At 33.2% G+C, this 19965-nt stretch overlaps 1 protein-coding gene across 1 annotated transcript; it reads left to right on the top strand.

Annotated features, from left to right (window-relative positions):
- Positions 1-3729: 3729 nt before the first annotated feature.
- On the top strand, positions 3730-8374 carry LOC147396045 (epoxide hydrolase 2-like). Its single transcript, XM_086450440.1, has 4 exons — positions 3730-4097; positions 4193-4375; positions 6846-7087; positions 7792-8374. Exons 1-4 carry the CDS (start codon positions 3807-3809, stop codon positions 8036-8038), a joined length of 963 nt encoding a protein of 320 aa, XP_086306566.1. The 5' UTR covers positions 3730-3806; the 3' UTR covers positions 8039-8374.
- Positions 8375-19965: the final 11591 nt, after the last annotated feature.

Raw genomic sequence — 19965 nt, 5'->3', positions numbered from 1 at the left:
TACAACATTCAAAACTACGATGTGATTCCATTGGGTTGTTAAGGATGAAATTGCATGAACTTTGAAAAGAAAATTCAAAAAAAAAAAATTTCACTACTGAATTTTATTTTAAAATTTTGGGTGTTGATAATCGTCGGTTTTCAAAACCTTAAGAAAGGTGGTGTAATTTTGTGTGACTTTATTTTTTGTAATGGTATTTTATTTTTGGCGGTGGATGTAGTGACCAAATTCTCGATGATGGAATGATTGTCATGTGATACGGAATCACCATCATTCATTGAGTTAACTAAATGTGATGGGCACCTGATTTTTTTTTGATTTTTAAAACAAAATTTTTTTTCTGGCAAGTTGACTCTCGAGAATAATCTACGAATCATAGGTTCAAGTTCGAATGTTCAATTGTGATTCGGGTAAGGTGTTAGGTACCCCAACTCACCCATTTACACAGTTAAGTATTTAATTTCACTTAATTTTTTGACTCACAATGATTTTTATTTATTTATCTCGATCATGTGTATGCATGTGTTATTTTTAAAGTTTATTGAGAATTTAGACTTTTTTTTAGCAATTTTCAAAATTTGAGGGAGACTTACTAATTAAATTTTAAAATTTAAGAAGCAACGGAAGAATATTTAACTTAGCAATGGATTTCCAAAATAAATTTTGAGTCTTCCACGTGCAATTTTAATTTTTAACTACTTTTGAAGGCTTTTTGTAATTTCAAAAAATTACGTACGACAAAAATGAAATTTGATCATGAAATCATGTAGGTGTAAAAATTACCTTCAATTTTAATATTTACAATCCTAAATCCAGTTTCAAATGAACCCGATATCGATGGAACACATAAATCGATGAAATCACATAATTCGATCGATTTCACATGATCCATCGATCTTGTTCTGCTTTAATCCAATCTTATTTGATGTATGTATCTGACTAACTAAGATGTTAATCTAGTAAAAGAAATTTATCCAGATCGGACTAGGGATAAATTGGATATCAAGCATTTTCAAAATTCAAGAAAACATGCGAAACTATTTTGATATAATTTTTTTCCAATCTTGGTCACCAATAAACTAAATCAGAGACCACAATAAGGTCTTAAATATCAATATTTAACATTGAAAAAAAATTGAGGCTCGATCAGATTGAAATCAGATCGCAATCGATTAAAAACCTGATTTACATATTTCCTCGATTTCTGTATTTTTCGATTTTAGAGCTCACTTCAATCAGATCTAGACGATTTTTTTTTTCAGAGTTCATATCATCCCCAGGAATCTAATGGTCTAAATGAGGTTGAAAATAAAGTTAAAATTATATGAAAGAATAAAAAAAAAGGGTATGAAATGGATGATGATGTCATGCTGACATACTCAATCTTCATTCGCTTCCTCCTATTTTACCCAGCAGCAACAAGACGTTTTGTTCTCTTTGAAAATAGAGCATCGTTTTCATGATCCCCAACATCTCCTTTTTAAAACACAAGAAGTGCCACTTAGCACTAATAGGGACCATCTGCAAGGGTGCACCCTGACTTACGTGGTGTGTGTGATTTGTGGGCGTTGCATGTGCTCTGAGACTAGTCCGTGGACAAGACCATGATTTATTGAGTGGGCAAAGCCTAAATATGAGCCCGGTCTGATCCCTGCAAGAATACCAAGTTATAAAAATAAAATAAATAAAATAAATAAATAATTGCTCACCTCAATATTTTTTATATTGAAGTTTAATTATGAAATTGATGTGTTGTCTAACAAAAAACAAATTGCTTTAAATTATCTTGAAATTTGCTAGATACGACCAATTAAAGGTAGAACGACCTTAGCACTCAAAAGGCTCATCAGAGTATTATATCTCATGATTATCTTCGTGCACAAGAACAGAAGAACTTCTTCTACAGGTCTTTAGATTATTTCCCTCCTACGATTGTTGAGTTTCTATCCGATTTTCTTTAGAGAGAGAACATAATAATTTTTTTTTTTTTAAATCTATAATATAGCCTTACGGCTGCCCCCTTAATACTCACACACAAAATAAAGAATAGCAAAAGAGAATGTTTGTAATCTTTCTACTTTTTTGCAACGACTTCAAATCGTGTGTGTGTGTGTGCATGTGTGAGTTTTTTCTAGATTATTTTTCTTAGAAAATTGAGTGCTCCTCAACCTTGGAATCCAACCCCTTTTTATAGAATTTTTTTGAGAGAAAGAGAGGGGTTGGCATGGACTAAGAGAGAGAGGATTGGGGATGGTTATTGATTGAGGAAGATTAAGAGGAGTTGATTTTTTATTTGATTTAAGTTTGGATTCAAGTTTTGAATTTAGATATGGATTTGGTTGTTGTGCAATTTTGGGATGTCTACAATAGAAATAAAACTTATATTTTCTAATTAAGGTTAAAATTTTATTAAATATGTTACATGGGTTAGATTAGGTTACCTATTTAACAAATGATAGATTTTTATTACCCCTTACAAAATAGGTTAAAACACTCTTCAATAAATGAGTTGAGTTTATATTTAAATTTTTAAATCGATTCTTAAATTGATTGGGTTTGGTTTTGTAATTTTTTATAAGTATAATAATTTTTTACCTCAACCTGACAAGATAACTCAAAAACTCATTGACATGCAAATAATCTTAGACTTTTTGTCTCGGGTACACATCTCCACATCCCCATAAACATGTGAAGTTGTGTTTCCTGAGGAAAAAATTTATGATTCTTGTCACGTCGTTGAGTTTTTGAATTATTATTTTAAGTTGAAGTACGAAATCAACATGTAGGATTTCTAGTGGCAAACCCTCCACTTGACAAGCCATGTGTTTGAAACCCTATGACGCTATGAATTTCCTGGGGTCAACCTTGAGGGTCATGTTCACCATTGACTCAACTTGTTGCATGTAAGATTTTTGGAGAGGGTGGTGCGTCTGACCGAGATATCCACGATAACAAAAAAAAAAAATACAAAATCAACAGCCTTTTAATAAGAAAATGTTGAATGGATGCCCGTTTTTGGCCGACGCCCGAGACACCCTATGATGTGTTGGCTCACAACCCGACAAACGTTTGACATGTTGCACAATGACATTAGCAATAAAGAGAGTTTCTATCTCTTGCCCATTACCCCATATATTTATTTTTTGAGATTTCATGAAAATATTCATATTCAAAATGAGAAAAAAATAATAATAATAATATCTTTCGAACTTGATCCAAGTGTTGAAAATGAATGGTCACCGAATACCTAAATTTAAAAATAAAATTCAACGGTAAAAAATAATTATTTTTTATTTATTTTAAAATTTATATAATTTTTTCCAATACAATTCTATTGCATCAGATCATGTTTTAAAATGTTACAAGGTGATCAATTCATACATTACTTTTCTCCACTATAGGCAAGAGAGTGAAAGGGAGCATGTGGCGTTGGCAAAAAACATCATTCATTTAGCATCATTCTTTAAGTAATGTTCTTATCACCACCATTGCCACCCCCACTTCCTAACACGGGTGTTTTAGTTAATGAGTGATGATCTTTACACGTGGCATTTAAAACTTTTCAGTTAAAATACAGAATGATGACGTGGCCATGTGTAAACACTGAATTTTTTTCCTGACCATCACTTGCATCACAAAATCGAGGACCGGCATTTAAAATTTTAATAAAGTCCCACAAGTATCACCGACATCTTTCACATTAAAGATAGTCCTTAACCCTTTAAGGCACCATCTTTGACTTTCTCTATAAAAGAAAATCCAAAAAATTTGAGAGAGATTGAGAGAGAGAGAGAGGGAGATATCGAATGAGAGAGATGGAGGGTATAGAGCATAGAATGGTGGTTGTTAATGGCATAAACATGCACGTAGCAGAGAAAGGCCAAGGCCCAGTTGTTCTCCTACTTCACGGCTTTCCAGAGCTTTGGTACTCCTGGCGCCACCAAATAGTCTCACTAGCTTCACAAGGTTACAGAGCTGTGGCTCCTGACTTGCGTGGCTATGGTGACACAGATGCACCAACTTCTATCAACAGTTACACCACTTCTCATATCGTTGGAGATCTCATTGCCCTCATTGACACCCTTGGCGTTGACCAGGTTCATCATTAACAAACAGAAAAACAATCTTAACTTCTCAAACTTCCTCTCTTTTAATTTAATTTATTTTTGTTGATTAATATTATGTTTTGTAGGTGTTTGTGGTGGGACATGATTGGGGTGCAATAATCGCTTGGCATTTTTGCTTGTTTCACCCAGATAGAGTTAAGGCTTTGGTGAACCTTAGCGTCCCCTTTATTAGGAGAAACCCATCAGTGAAATTCGTCGATGGCTTTCGATCTCGCTTCGGTGATGACTACTATATTTGCAGATTTCAGGTTCTATTGTTATTCTTGTTCTTCTTCAATTCCACATTGATATAAATTATGCTTGGTTTTTAGATATTATCATTATAGGCCAAGTTCTGCAATCAACGTTAGGGAGTCATCATATTTGTCCTATGTGACTTAAAAGTTTCACATTAAGCTGATTTTTGGTGAGAATGATCTCTATGGTGAGGAGGAAAAATCAGTCGAATCTAAAATTTCTAAGTCTATCAAAAGTGGTTTAGAATTGTGAATTGTCAATTTTATATTTATTAAATATTTGTAAACTATTTTTGATGGACTTAAAAATTTCAAATTTTATTGATTTTTTATGAGGATGATCTCTTCAACATAAAGACCATCCCCACAAAAAAAAATCAGCTAAATCCAAAACTTTTAAGACACATAAGACAAATGTGTTGGCTCCTTAACGTTACCTACATAATGCCACCTTTATATTATATTTTCTTATTTGGAAAGAAAAGATTTAGATACCGTTTGAAGTAAATTAATCTTGCTCAAGTAAGATTTTGTGTATTTTGGTTAGCCTTGAATAAATATATGCTTTTATCTAAAATTTTAAAATAGTTTTTTTATTATAATAAATAGAAGATTAGTAATTGAAAAATTATGAAAATAATTCAATCAAGATGCCCAATTTTGAAAAACCCAAAGTAGAACATGAAGACTTTTTATAGATTCTGACTAATCTTTTATTTTATTTTATTTATAAGTATAAAGATTCTATAAAGATGAAAAAGAAGGAGTAAAGAGGCTGAGATAACCCCCAAACAAAATAGTAGTAATAATAATAATAAAAAAAAATGAAAGAATCATAAAAACAAAATTACAAGTTACAAAGACAATCCCATCTAAACACAAAATTCTCCAAGGAAACATTTATAAAATTTTTGTTTAGTTTTGCCCCAAAAGAGAAAAATGCCTTACTAAGCCTCATCCACAAAATGAAGAAAACCTCAAGATTTATAAATTAAGTCATCGAGATTTATAACCAATCTCAAGATCTTATTTATGTATCTCAAGATCTTTTCTTTTTTCTCACTATCTTAGTGAGGAAAGGGTTTTTTATTATTATTATTTTATTAATGTTATTTATTATTATAGGTGATTGGTAAAGATAAACTTATTGGTTGCACTAGATTGTTGAGGTCACTTCAACTCCTATAGGCTATGGTCCACTTGTATTGAAAGCATCCCAACCTGTTAAATGTCGTAACTGTAGATCATAATGACTTATTACACCAATTTGGGAAGCTTATCACGACAGGGACAACTTCTACAGGCTGTTAAGCATGTTTCATGATTGTGAAAAAGTCAAAGCCGAAAAGGACGGTTTGGGTTACTTTCCTCAATTTTTAGAGGAGTCGTTATAATTGCACGCGGTTGGTGACGTGCCTGACGTGGCAAGAGTATAGAATCATAGATGTGTGATTATCTGCCCTTGTCACAACAGTCGTGTATCAAAGCCACATGAACTTGACTATCTCACGCGACACACTCGATCGACTCTACTAACTTAATAAGTTCGGAAATGTAGTTATGTATGTCTTAAGATATAAAATTGCATTTTCACATAAAAATGTGTATTTTGTAGGAATCATGTCTATCGAGGGTTACAAATCTACAATTCTCAAACTTGTCACGTCAGGAGAGTCGAATGAGTGCCCACATGGGGTAATCAGAGTTTGACAACTTTTCATCATTATTATCTTTAGAGAGCTTTATCAGGCAAATGTAATTGTTGCATTTTTATTACACAATCTCTCTTGGAGTTATGACATCTTCAAGTAAACCTTACTTTATGATGTTTGTTACCCATCAAACCTTAATTTATCAAGTTTGTTACCTAACAAATCCACGTCATAAAATTCAAAGAGTGCTGATTTTCTAATTCAACCTGATAGAATAACTCAAAAACTCACTGATGTAGCATGTGCAATAATTGTAGTTTTTTTCCGTTGAGATATACAATTGCACATGTTTTATGAGGATGTGTAATTGTGTATTCTGAGATAAAATATCTATAGTTCTTGCACATGCCATATCAGTGAGTTTTTGAGTTAGTTTGTCAAAGTTGAGTTAGAAAATTATTACATAATTTCAAATTGATGGGGGTTAATATGTTACTTAACACATACCCTGGAATGGATCCTAACCACATCAATTTTTTGGCATCCCAAAACATGATCTAATGCCATAGGATAATAAAGGATTAGGGGGTGTCAATGAATCGGTTTTGGGTCGGTTCCTAAGGAACTTAGACTTATAGTCATGATATTTAGTTCGATTTCGGTTCTGGGTCCGGTTCCAAAATAAATGGAACTAGAACTGGAACCATCAAAAATCACTTAATAATATCCTTTATGAAACATGTTATGGTAGTACATATTTTGTTAATTATGTTTCTAAAGTACGAATTTCTCATCTAACAATAGATCTTTCCTAACAACATTGCTTGCAGGAGCCTGGAGTAGTGGAAGCTGAGATTGCTCGTGGTAGCACTGCTATGGTACTTAGAAATTTTCTAACATTTCGCCGTCCAGGTGTAATTTGTGTACCTAAAGAAATAGGTTTTGGATGTTCACCTGATACTCCAGTTCCATTGCCCTCTTGGTTATCAGAAGAAGACATTAACTATAATGCCAGCAAATTCGAAAAGAAAGGATTCACTGGGGGATTAAACTACTATCGAGCTCTCGATCTGTATGTAATTTGCAACTTTGGTTTCATTTGAAAAAAGGTGTTTTACACAGTTAGATTTATATATATATATATATATATATATATATATATATATATATTGGTCTAATTACGTAATCAAATATGATTTTGAAATATTTAAGTACCCCGATAAATTTTACAATCTGTGCAAAAACTTTTGTTTTTAATTTTCCCTTATACCACTTTGATTTTACAAGTGATGCTTTAAAATTAAAGGGGCATAAATTTAAATTCACTACAAAAGTTTTTTACACAAATGGTAGATTTTATCTCGGAATCTAAAATTTCAAAATTGTCTGGTTATGTAACTTGACCAAAAGTTTTGTCCCTTTTTTTTTTTTTTTTTTTTGAATTTTCATCAAAAAAGAATATATCTGAAACATGAAGTAGTTGATATCAAGTGTGAAATATTCCATTTGAGATGCTATTGACTTATTATAGACAATATCCATACCTGTACTTGTGAGCTGGATTACTGATCAAATAACATATCGTTTGTCTAAAGATGTGAATTATACATGCTCGGAGATGAATGACAATATGGGTCCTGTTTTATTCATCGATCAATATTTTTTTACGACGTTATTTATACCTGAGAAGTCTAAAATTTTGTGTCAAATTTTCATTATTGAAATCCCTTATCAATTCGTCTATCATTGTAATTTTTATTTATGTTTTGTGCGCAGAACATGGGAAGAGACTGCACCATGGACTGGAGCACAAGTGAAAGTGCCAGTTAAGTTTATTGTAGGGGACTTGGATTCGACTTATACAAGCCCAGGAGCCAAGGAATATATACATAGTGATGCCTTCAAGCGAGATGTACCATTACTACAAGAATTAGTTGTGATGGAAGGAGTTGCTCACTTCATCAACCAAGAAAAACCCGATGAAATCAACGCGCACATTTATGACTTCATCCAGAAGTTTTGATATTCCTCGTTATCTTTTTATGCCTGAGTTCCTGTAAGTCTACATAGGATTTCGTATAAGCTTTTAATAATAATGTTGTATGACAACGTGAAAAAAACTCATATTCGATGACCCAAGGCTGCCGAATTTTGTAAAATTTGACGGACCATGACGTCAAAATTTTCATCGTCGAATTTTTTGTTTCAACAGATTGAAACCGTCAAATTAATGGAGGATGAGAAAATTTTGATGGTTCTAGGCCGTTGAATCTAGGGAAAATCACAAGTTACAATGGCCCTAGGCCACCAAATTTTCTTGTGGAATTTCATATAAGCTTTTAATAATAATGTTGCATGTATGCTATCTTTTTGAATAATGAGAGTTGTTGCCTTGAGATACTTTCTTTGTTCGTTCGAACCACTCTACTTGCACATGTTCCCAAGATAACAAGTGACATCATCCTAAAATATCATGAATTTAACTCTACAAGGAAAAAAACTTTGAAGCAGGCAGTCCGCTTTAGAATTTTGAAGGAACCCTTTCCATTAATCCCATGTGGAATTTTCAAGGAGGTATTTCAAATTTTAGCGGATACGTAGGATTATGAAATAAACTCGAAACACCACGTGTATCGTAAGGAAGGGTTCCTTCATATTTTGAAATTGGCTGCTTGCTTCAAAGTCGGACTCACTTTGCAATAACAATAATAATAAGGGAACTTACTAAAAGAGGGTTAAAAAAATTCAAAAATTACCAAAAACGAATTATGTTGCTAGATAGCGTAGCGTTTTAGTAACTCAATGGACTGTACAATGTTTTAATGTGTTAAAATAAATTGCTTTACCAAAAATGCCCTTGTGGACATGGGATTTTCAATATTTTAAAACATCCCTCCACTTTGGGGTGTTTTGGAGTCGCCACCATTCATTTTCGGAAATAGGTGTGAATGGTCACCCGAAGTTGTATTTTTGAAAAATATGTCATTTTGACATTTTTTGTTGACTCTCATAGGATAAGGTGCATGGTCCAACCTTTGATTCAAAGGCAAGGGGGTCCATTTATGGAGTAGGGAAGGTGTTAAACACCCTACTCCATCCACGTGATGTGGTAACTTCGGATTTTGTATTTTAAATTAAAAAGAAAAAAGAAAATGAAATTGAAAAAAAAACATTTGATGTGTGCCCTCAAGTGTGAAGGACTTTCGATATCGGTTCAAATCATTGAAGGCACCCTTATGAAGAAGGGGCCTTTTTGTGATTTAGACCATAGTGGTGTGTGCAAATGTATAGAGAAAGGGAGAATAGAAGAGGGGAGTTGAGGGGGGTGTTCATTTTGTCAAACCCACCTTGACCTTCCTTGACTTCCTTTGACTTTTCTTGACTTCTTTTTCTTTGCTTGATTTGTTTGAGAGAAGGTTGAGAGTTGAGAGTTGTGAGATGAGTTGAGAGTTGGGTGTTGAGAGTAGAGTAAGAGTAAAGAGTTGAGGTGAGTTGTGATTTTTTAGAGTTTTTTTTTTTATCAAATTTTCATTAGTTGTTGTAAGGGGAGAATGGATGAGTTTTTATAGAAGTTTGGGAGTTATTTTAGGGGTAAAGTTAGGTGAAATAAAGAAAAATTATAGCATTGTTATAAGTTTGAGAAAGAAGTGGGTGTAATTTAGAGGAGGTTGGAGGGTATTTAGGGAAGGGGGGTTAAATGGGTAAGTTTTGACCCAAATGGTTTGGATCCAACTCAACGCATTTGGGTTGCATGTTTGGTGAGGTGAGTTTAAGATGGTAGTTGTGATTAAATGGTATTTGATTTAAGAGAATGGAGGATTTAATGGGGTGGTTGATGATATTTTGGGAGGGTAAGGGAGATGATGACATGTGTCAAAGTAGGTGAAAATGAAGGGTGGAGATGAGTTGATGGAAAAAGATGAGTGTTTGATTTAAGAGGATGGGTGTAGGTGTAGATTGTAGAGATGGATTTTGTAGGGAATGATGGGGGTAGATTAGGGGAGGGTGATAGGTTATAAGTATTTGATTTGAAAGAATGGATAGGATAGGTTAAGGTAGGGTTATGGGTTGAATTAATTTTTGGAGGGAAGTAATGAAGTTAGTTGGTTGATTAGATGAAGGAGGTGGAAGAGGATGATGACATGTGTCACACCTTGATGATTGTGGTGATTGGTTGTGATGTTGGATTGGGTTGAATTGGGTTTGGGTTAAATGATTTGGACTTGGGTAGAATGTTTGGTTGGGTTTAGGTTGTTAATTGAATAGGAATGGATTTGGGTTGAGTTGAATAAGCTTGGATAATAGGTAGATTAAAAATGGGTTGGGGCTTATGTTAGATTGGGCTTGGGTTTGGTTAGAATAAAAATGGGTTTGGGGATTGAGTTGAGTGTGCTAGTTTTTGGTCCGTGGGCCGCGTAAGAAGCCTTGGGCTATTTATTGAAAAATGAATTACAAAATTCATTGGATTTTTGTAGGTTTGGGTCTCGGAGCCCATTCCAATTTTTTTTCGATTTTTGGGGCATTTTACGACGAGGACCTGATCAAATTTGGGTGTCTACAGCCCTCTAAATGATTAAAATACTCTATTGTCCGCCGTTTTAATAACTTGCTATAACACCCCAACAATTTAGCCTTCAGTTAAAAGACTAGATAGTCCTCTGAGTTACTATAACGCTAGACTGTCTAACAATTTAATTTGTTTTTGGTAATTTTTGAAATTTTGGATTCCTTCTTGTAAATATTAAAATATGTTACTCTTTTTAATAATTTTCTCCAACAATAATAATAATAATAATAATAATAGAAGTATTTTTGGAGAGAGGGAGAGAGATTATAAAAAATGAATAGAAATCAAGTATTTTTTGGCTAGAGATTGAAGTTGAGGTTATCTTTTGTTTGGAAGAGATTGAAGATGAGGGTATATTTTGGGTAGAAATTAATGTGACAACAGTAGGTATCTCAAATGAGTCATGCTGGGCGTGACATAGGATTTACTACGATTCTCACAATTCTTACGTGGAGGTGAGCACATAACCGTAGATGGTATTTACTCGAAAACACATCTACAATTATGTGCGCCCCTCCACATAAGAATTGTGAGAATCGCAGTAAATCCTATGTCACCCCCAGCATTAGTGATCTCAAATATTATTGAACTGAGATTTGCTGTTATGAAATTTATGTGCTAAGCAGCTGATGAATCAATGGCATCAATTCATGTGTATTAAATGATCTAAATCGATTAGCCAGTGAGGGAACATTTGGGAGCAGTTTAAGTGCTTTATTTTTAATAACTTTTTCAGTATATGTGGGCGTCGTGCCATTGGTTCATCAGCTGAGCGCGTAGCTTTCAAAATATCAAATCTCTGCTCAATATTATTACCCAAATTGGGATTCTCTTTCCATGTACAGATAGATCCCAGTGGTAATATAATACGGTAAAACTCAATCCAAGTCGTTCAATTTTTATCATATGACATAATTATACCCATCAACGTCTATTTATAAATTTGATGTTATTTTATTAACTCACCCTGGTAACTATAATATCATACATCATATGCCTATATAAAGAGATGGTTCAACCAGTGGTAATAATATAATGATAATGACAAATGGTTGGGAGTAGGGACCCAACAACAAATCCTTTTCTTTCCTATTTCATCATTCGCTCTTGGCTTTGTGTTGCATCAAGTTTTTGCTGTTGTGCCTTACAGCCAAAGAGATGATTTGATAGATCAAACTTGGAGAGAACGGCCTACTCTTCAATCTGATCATAAAGATAAAATTTTGGATGGTAGGAATGTGTATTTCAAAAATATATATATATATATATATATAGGGTCCCGTTCAGCACCCTAAACTTTATCACACACTTTAACAAACGTGTTTTGTCTTACATGGGTTAGAAGTTTTGGAATGGGCTGATTTTTGGTGAGGATGATCTCTATGGTGAGGAGATCATCCTTACCAAAAATCAGCTCATTCCAAAACTTCTAACCCCATCAAAAATGGTTTACAAAAAATGGACGGTCCACGATTTTTCAACGTGTAAACATGGGGCTAAACATTTCAGAATGGGCTGATTTTTGGGGAGGATGATCTTCTATGATTAGAAGATCATCCTCCCCAAAAATCAGCCCATTCGAAAACTTCTAACCCATGTAAGACAAAAAACGTTTCTTAAAGTGTGTGGTAAAACTTAGGGTGCTGAACATTTCCCATATATATATATATATGTACCATCAACCATGATATATAATAAATAACCTCACTTAAACATCATCTGTGTTTTGCTGTTCCATCTAGACACACATCAATAAAACTTATAAGTCTATATTTTAAGAATAATTTTTATTTTTATTTATTTTATTATTTTGTTGGGCATTTTAGGTATGATAAATTACCCTCGCTCTTCGTCAGTTGAATATAATGAAATTCCGATTCTTACTAACTGTTTATTTTAATTCCCAAAAATTAAATATCAAGATCATGGATTTTTCAAAGTGACTATCTCGCAACTATAAATTAGTAAGATCATTGATATTTGTTTTACAAAGTGATTATCTCACGGATTTATAAAGTGAAATGTTGCTAAAAAGTGGTAAATCTACAACATCGTCACTTTATAATATAATAAAAAAAAATTAATCACTTTGTAAAAAAATAAAAATACCAGCAATCCAGTAAAAAAATTAATCTTGTTTGGAAAAATTTTCTCTTTTAGGTATACCCCTCCAACTTTTGATGAATATTTGTGATACCTCCCATTTGGATAAAAATTCTAGTAGTCACCCATGCCTCGAGATTTTACCAAATATCCAAAAGATCAGATGGAATTTGATTTTTTTTTTTTTTTACAAGGTTCATCGGAGATATCAACTAAATCCCCTCAGCAATAAGCAGCAGTTTCACTAAAAAGATTATAGTTTCAAGTTAGAAAATCCCTCCTCTCCACCATGTTACATTGTTTTTCTTCCCATTTATTATACAAATGAGTTGTTGATATATAAAAATCTGCATGTAAACTTTCTTGTGGATGGTCGTCACGTGTCGATAATTCAGTTATGGTGTCGCAATCCATAAAATTGTCGTATCACATGAAGATTGGAATGTATAATTAATTGACGCTATAGTGATACTTGTCGAATATTAATTAATGGATGCTATATAATTAATGTATCTTACGACGTTCTACTCATTAATGGATGTTCCTTTTCAGCCTAACATTATATTATTATAGATCCATTAATGAAAATTAATATGAATCACAATGGTTATAGTGTAGCAGCGCAGCCAACCACTACCCAAGATCCATACAATTAAAAGTCAACAATACTTGCATGCTGAGAATCATTAATAGTCAGAATTTTTTTACTCATAAAAAGAAAGTCAACTGTCTCACAGAAGCATGGATCGACCAATCATACGAATTCATGTGTATAATTGGGGGTTCGTGTATATAGGTACCCATAATCCTAATCAATGCGATGCCCATAAACATAAGAATTGTACTCAACATGAGAAAATCTTAAATGTAATAAATGTATTTATATCAAATTGGATCTAACGACACTCGCTCTCACACTCTCTCTCTCTCTCCTCCATGGTTCCATGTACCATTGATTGGGCGGACGACGAAAGTTAATAAATGTGCTGCACCATCATTTGTTCTTAATGCGCTCACTTAAAGCATATTTTGAGGCGGGATGTATAGAAGGAAATGGGTGCACTGTGAATAAAAGTGGTTGCAAATAGAATGACCCGTTTGTTAACCCAACCCATTTCCCAAGATCCATACAGTTAAAAGTGAATGATATTTGAATGCCGAGGATCTTTAATAGTCAGAATTTTACTCATAAAAAGTCAAACCAAAATTTCACAAAAGCATAGATCGACCAATCACATGAATTCACGTGTATAATTGGAGATTTGTGTATATAGGTATTGTACTCTATATAGCAGATATGTGTACCCATAATCCTCGTTAATGCAATGCCCATAAGCATAAGAAGTGTACTCAACATGAGAAAATTTTAAATGTAATAAATGAATTCATATCAAATTGGATCTAACCACACACACACACACACACACACACACACTCTCTCTCTCTCTCTCTCTCCCCTTCATACTTTCACGTACTATTGATTTGGCGGACGACGAACGTCAATGAATGTGAATACAATTTCACTAATGACCAAGCTAGTTGGAACCATCATTTGTTCTTAATGCACCCACTTAAAGTATATTTTGAGGGGGGGATCTATAGAATGAAATGGGTGCAATGAGAATAAAAGTGGGTGCTAACAGAACGATCCATTTGCTAACACAAACCATCTCCCAAGATCCATACAGTTAAAAGTCAACGATATTGGACTGCTGAGGATCATTAATAGTCAAAAAAATTTTACTCACAAAAAAGTTAAATCAAGATTTCACATAAACATAAATCGACCAATCACATGAATTCACGTGTATAATTGGGGATTTGTGTATATAGGTACTATACTCGGTATTACAAAAACGTGTATCCATAATCCTCATCAACACGATGCCCATAAGAATTGTACTCAACATGAGAAACTTTTTAAATGTAATAAATGTATTCATATCAAATTAGATCTAACCACACTCACCCTCTCTTTTTCTCCCCTTCATGCTTCCATGTACCATTGATTGGGCGGACGACAAAAGTTAACGAACATGAATACTATTTTACTAATGACCAAGTTAGTTGCACCCATCATTTGTTCTTAATGCACCCACTTAAAGTATATTTTGAGCGGGATATATAAAAGGAAATGGGTGCAAATAGAATAACCCTTTTACTAACCCAACCTATCTCTCAAGATCCATACAATTAAAAGTGGACGACATTTGAATGCCTAGGATCATCAATAGTCAGAATTTTTTTTACTCATAGAAAAGGCAAACCGAGATTTCACTTAAGCATGGATCGACCAATCACATGAATTCTCTCTCTCTCTCTCTCTCTCTCCATGATGCCATGTACCATTGATTGGGCGGATGATGAAAGTTAATGAATGTGAATACTATTTTACTAATGACCAAGCCAGTCTCACGCATCATTTGTTTTTAATGCACCCACTTAAAAGTATATTTTGAGGTGGGGTGTATGTCAGTGCACGCAAATAAAACGACTCTTTTACTACCCAACCCATCTCCCAAGGTCCATACAATTAAAAGTCAGCGATATTTGAATGCCAAAGATCATCAGCAGTCAGAATATTTTTTTTTACTTATAGAAAAGTCAAATTGAGATTTCACAAAAGCATTGATTGACGAATCGCATGAATTCACATGTATAACTGGTGATTCGTGTATATAGGTATTGTACTATGTATAGCAGATACTTGTACCCATAATCCTAATCAATGTGGTACCCATAAGCATAAGAAGTGTATTTAACATTAAGAAAATTTGAAATGTAATAAGTGTATTCATATCAAATTGGATCTAAACACACACACACTGTCCTCCATGCTGCCATGTACCATTGATTGGGCGGATGACAAAAGTTAATGAATGTGAATATTATTTTACTAATGACCAAGCTAATTGCCCCCATCATTTGTTCTTAGTGCACCCACTTAAAACATATTTTGTGGTGGGATGTATAGAAGGAAATGGGTGCATAGAGAATAAAAGTGAGTGCAAATAGAACGACCCTTTTACTAACTCAACACATCTCCTAAGATCCATACAATTAAAAGTCAACGATATTTGAATGCCGAGGATCATCAATAGTCATAATTTTTTTTACTCACAGAAAAGTCAAACTGAGATTTCACATAAGTATGGATCGACCAATCACATGAGTTCACGTGTGTAATTGGAAATTCATGTATATATAGGTACTGTACTCTGTCTAGCAGATACATGTACCCATAATCCTTATCAACGCGATACCCATAAGAAGTGTACCCAACATTGAGAAAATTTTAAATGTAATAAATGTATTCTTATCAAATTGGATCTAAAAACACACACACACACACACACTCTCTCTCTCTCTCTCTCTCTCTCTCTCCTCCATGCTGCCGTGTTCCATTCAATGGGCAGACGATGAAAGTTAATGAATGTGAATACTATTTTACTAATGACCGAGCTAGGCGCACCCATCATTTGTTCTTAATGCACCCACTTAGAGTATATTTTGAGATCGGGAGTATCGAAGGAAATGGGTGCACTGAGAATAGAACGACCCTTTTACTAACCCAACCAATCTTCCAAGTAAAAGGTAAGAGTTGAGGAGAGGAAATAAAAAAGGGGAAAGAAATAAATATATACTGTAGTTGAAGGTGGTGTATACACTTGCTTCTATTGAAAACCCCACAATCTTAGGTGAGGTTGGCTCCTTTTCGGATCTTGTCCAAGATAGGACTCCCATGGAACTTACCAGCACCAAAAATATCTATCACCCATAGTCACGGTAGAAAGCTAATCACAATCTTTGCCTGGATGGTGTGGGATTGATACTCTTTTTATCATGTATAAACCACAATCTAGACATGTATACAATTTAGATTCATACTACAATTTCTACATGCATCAAGACAGTCACATAAGAAAAAATAAATTAAAAAGATTACAATGGTCTTGAAAGATTAATCCAAGTAATTGAAATCCTTCCCTCTTCAACCTCATGTTAGGAAACTACTTTGCTTTCCCTTCTTCAACCTCTTGTTAGGAATCTAGTTCAGAATGCTCGAACGAGAGAAAGTGCAATCTCGAATGCCCAATACAACAAAGATTGTGTAAAAACACAATTAAAATAAATATTCAGTTGTTATTTTAGTGATGGAATTACATCTATATATAATATTATTGGACTCAATGAATTGTGTCACAATGAACTTGTAAAAGAATTGTAGCAAGTTTTTTACATAAAAAAATAAATTAATTAAGTTTTGGCATTGGTGAATAAAACCAGATCTTATGCATGAGAAAGGAGGGTTAAAACCCAATTGCTAGAGAATTTTTTTGCGCAAAAATTAATTAATTCGGACTTTCATAGAATTCCAAATTAAGCAATCATAGGACATTGTGTGTATTAATTAAGACTTCCTAATTGGGGAGCCAATCGCTTACAGATTAAAAAGTTTGGGTATACACTCATAGCTCAATTGGTTAGATACATTGCAAAAAATAACCTTTGAGGTCGTGGGTTTAGGTGCTTACATCCTTAGATTAGTTGACTCATTGCAAAACAACTTTGAGGTAGTGGGTTCAAGTCTAGCTTACATAAAAAAATTTGGGGCTTAGAGTGAGAGCCATAGCTCAGTTGGTTTGACTCATTGTAAAATAACTTTAAGGTCATGGGTTCAAGTCCAGCTTACCCATAAAAAAAGGTGGCAATCTTTACACTACTCGAAAATAATACGCAATTAGTGGGTTTGGATCAAGTCTAAGTGGGTTTGGGTCATAATAGTGTCAACCCGTCTAACATGATTATTAAACAGGTAAGGTCTAGGTTAAGGCCGTCAACCCGCTTAATCCATTTTTACACGTTTATTTGGTGTGACATTAGCATTTTGTTTTTAAATCATGAAACATATAAGGTATCTCAAATATCAATAATTATTTAAGGATTTTTTAAATTATTCATTTTTTTTTCCTACAATTTTGTGTAACTTTTTCATAATACATTTTTTCAAATCTATGAAATATAAAGGGGTGCTTTATGATACTTTTTAAATAATTAGTGGATAGGGCTTTAATTTAGGAAAGAAAAACACTTTCCTTAGTAAGGAATTTCATTATTTATATTTTTTAATCTGTGTTTTTCATTGAAATTTAGAGGCCTCGTGATCCATGTCGACAAAACAACCCTTATTAAGATTGTAAATCTTACTAATTAGTAGGGTTAGTATGACTCATATGATAATGAAAACCTCTTTCCGTACTAAGTTAATTAGGAAAGTTTTCTAACCAAGTCACGTTATGACATCCAAAACTAGGATGTGATGCCAAAGGTGGTTAAGGATGAAATTTTATGAATTTTGAATTATTTTTTTCTCCAAAGAAAGTTATTTTTCACTATTGAATTTTAATCTTAAATTTTAGGTGTTCGACAATCGTCCATTTTCAAATTAATCCTAAAAAGAGTTGGTGTAAATTTTGTGTGACTTTATTTTTAGTAATGGTATTTTATTTTTGGTAATGGATGTACCAACTAGATTCTCGATAATGGGAACTAATTGCCACTTGATATGGAGTCGTTACCATTCATTGAGTTAACAGGGTGTGAATGGTCAACCGATTTGATTTTAAATTTTAAAATAAGTATTTTTCTGACTAGTTGACTCAAGGGAATAATCTATGAATTATGTATTCAAGTTCGAAGGTTTAATTGTGATTCGGGAAGGTTTTAGGCACCCTAACTCACTCATTTACATGATTTTGTGCTCATGCCCCAGCATTGCCTTCCATTGGCACCCACTCAAATGAATCAGGACCGTGATGTAATTGAATTTGACTCAATCATATGTGTGAGCACATGTTATTTTTGAAGTTTATTGAGAATTTGAACCTTTTTGCAATTTTCAAAATTTGGGGGAGACCTACTTATTATTTTCTAAAATTTCAGAAACACTCAGAGAATATCTGACATGGCAATGGATTTTCAAAAGAAATTTTGAGGGTCCCATGTGAAATTTTAAGTACTTTTGAGGATTTTTTGTAATTGTTTAAAAATTATGGTAAGACAAAAATGGGATTTGATCATGAAATCATGTAGGCATTAAAATTACCTTCGATTAGAATATTTACAATCCTAAATCCGATTTCAAATGAGCCCGGTATCGATGGAACACATAAATCGAGGAAATCACATAATTCGATTGATTTTACATGATCCATCAGTTTTGTTCTGATTTGATGTATGTATCTTACTATGTAAGATGTTAATCTAGTAAAAAATTTACCTAGATCGGACCCTTGTTAGCAATTCAGAATACGACAAAAATTTGATTCGTAAAAAATTTGAATTCTACTCGATTTTGAATTGCAAAAATCAAGTCTAAAATTCAGCAAAAAATCCGATAAATGAAAAAATATCCAGCATATACTTAATGTGTGTATTATCCGTTTAATTTCAAAAATTCAAAAATCAAAAATTCGGTCATATGATAGTGATGATGATGATGATGAAATTGGTGATAGTAATAATGATGTGGTGATGACGAGGACAATGAGGTTATTGTTCCATTAATTTTTTTTTAAAAGACCAAAACAAAGGACAAATTATCAATTTAAAAAATTAAGGTTTAATCTCAAATAAATGTAGAAGGTCATGTCATTATTTTTTTTAAATATAAAAGGGACATTTGTTACTAAAAATGTGAATTCCTTCAAAATTTTGAAGCATGACCGCTTTAAAGTCGATTTGTATTACATGGCACAACTTACAAGTTTACACTTTGTAACATACAACAAGTTAGCATTTTTTCCACCCAATTATATAAACAATTGTAAATTTCGTAAAAACTACATTTTTCTTTTAAAACTTAAAATCCATGAATTATTCAAAATAATTCAATTATACATAGAATAATACTTTCATTGAAAAAAAATAAAAAATTCATGAAATTTTCAAGAATTGAACGGGAGATTGCTAACTAGGGATCAGACTAGGATACATTTGTATCAAGCATTTTCAGATTTTGAGAAAACAAGCCAAACTATTTTGATATCATTTTTTCCAATCTTGGTTACAAAGTAAGTAGATCGAAGCCCACAATAAGATCTTTAATAGCAATGGTTAACGTTGAAAAAAATTGGGGCTCAATGGATTGAAATTTGATCTGAAATCGATTAAAAATGTGATGTATACATTTTCTCGATTTTAAAGAGTTGAAATTCTATGAAAGGATAGGAAAAAATGGGTATGGTATGAATGATGATGTCATGCCATTCATTTCCTTT

This window comes from Akebia trifoliata, chromosome 8, assembly GCF_017979445.1.
Source record: "Akebia trifoliata isolate Shusen 1 chromosome 8, ASM1797944v1, whole genome shotgun sequence".
NCBI lineage: Eukaryota > Viridiplantae > Streptophyta > Magnoliopsida > Ranunculales > Lardizabalaceae > Akebia > Akebia trifoliata.
The sequence above is the reverse complement of the archived record's forward strand: the minus strand, read 5'-3'. Positions and strand labels throughout refer to the sequence as shown.

Bases quoted from the DNA above. Each gene is read 5' to 3' on its own strand.
- LOC147396045 (XM_086450440.1), top strand. From the start codon at position 3,807: ATGAGAGAGATGGAGGGTATAGAGCATAGAATGGTGGTTGTTAATGGC. The intron at 4,098-4,192 runs GTTCATCATTAA...TATGTTTTGTAG, and splicing joins ACACCCTTGGCGTTGACCAG to GTGTTTGTGGTGGGACATGA. The intron at 7,088-7,791 runs GTATGTAATTTG...TTTTGTGCGCAG, and splicing joins TACTATCGAGCTCTCGATCT to AACATGGGAAGAGACTGCAC.